Source organism: Cariama cristata, unplaced genomic scaffold (assembly GCF_000690535.1).
Source record: "Cariama cristata isolate BGI_N322 unplaced genomic scaffold, ASM69053v1 scaffold2937, whole genome shotgun sequence".
Taxonomy (NCBI): Eukaryota; Metazoa; Chordata; class Aves; order Cariamiformes; family Cariamidae; genus Cariama; species Cariama cristata.
The window spans coordinates 28,424-28,868 of record NW_009624726.1 but is presented as its reverse complement, the minus strand read 5'-3'; the positions used below and the strand labels follow the sequence as shown (position 1 = coordinate 28,868).

General features: G+C 64.7%; 1 protein-coding gene across 1 annotated transcript in view; it reads right to left on the bottom strand.

Annotated features, from left to right (window-relative positions):
* Positions 1–445, bottom strand: part of LRRC15 (leucine rich repeat containing 15) — a 3,498-nt gene that overhangs the window by 1,256 nt on the left and 1,797 nt on the right. Inside the window, exon 2 of the mRNA XM_009703265.1 lies at positions 11–426. Within this exon, the coding sequence (XP_009701567.1) occupies positions 11–426 (416 nt within the window). The remainder of the gene's footprint in view (positions 1–10; positions 427–445) is intronic.

Here is a 445-nt window from a genome sequence, read left to right as displayed (position 1 = left end):
CTCCTTCAGCTCCTGCAGGTTGTTCCCGTGCAGCTGCAGCTCCTTGAGGTTGCTCAGGTGGGCGAAGTGGGAAGGCTCGACCTGGAGGATCTGGTTGCTGGAAAGGAGCAGAGACTCCAGCTTGCCCAGGGGTTCGAAGACCTGCACGGGGAGCTCCTGCAGCTTGTTGCTGGCCAGGCTGAGGTAGCGCAGGTCAGGCAGATGCTGGAAGGCTCCAGGGCTGATGCGCGACAGGTTGTTCTTCTCGATGCGCAGCCCGATCAGCAGGGAGGCGTTGCCAAAGGACACGTCGCCCAGCTCAGCGATGCGCGTGTTGATGATCTGGAGGGTCATGGCGTTTGCGGGGATGGGGCTGGGGACCGCAGTGATGCCGGCACCGGAGCACTCCACCTGGGCGGTGCGGACACACTGGCACTGGTCCGGGCACTGGCCCACCCGCAGGCGG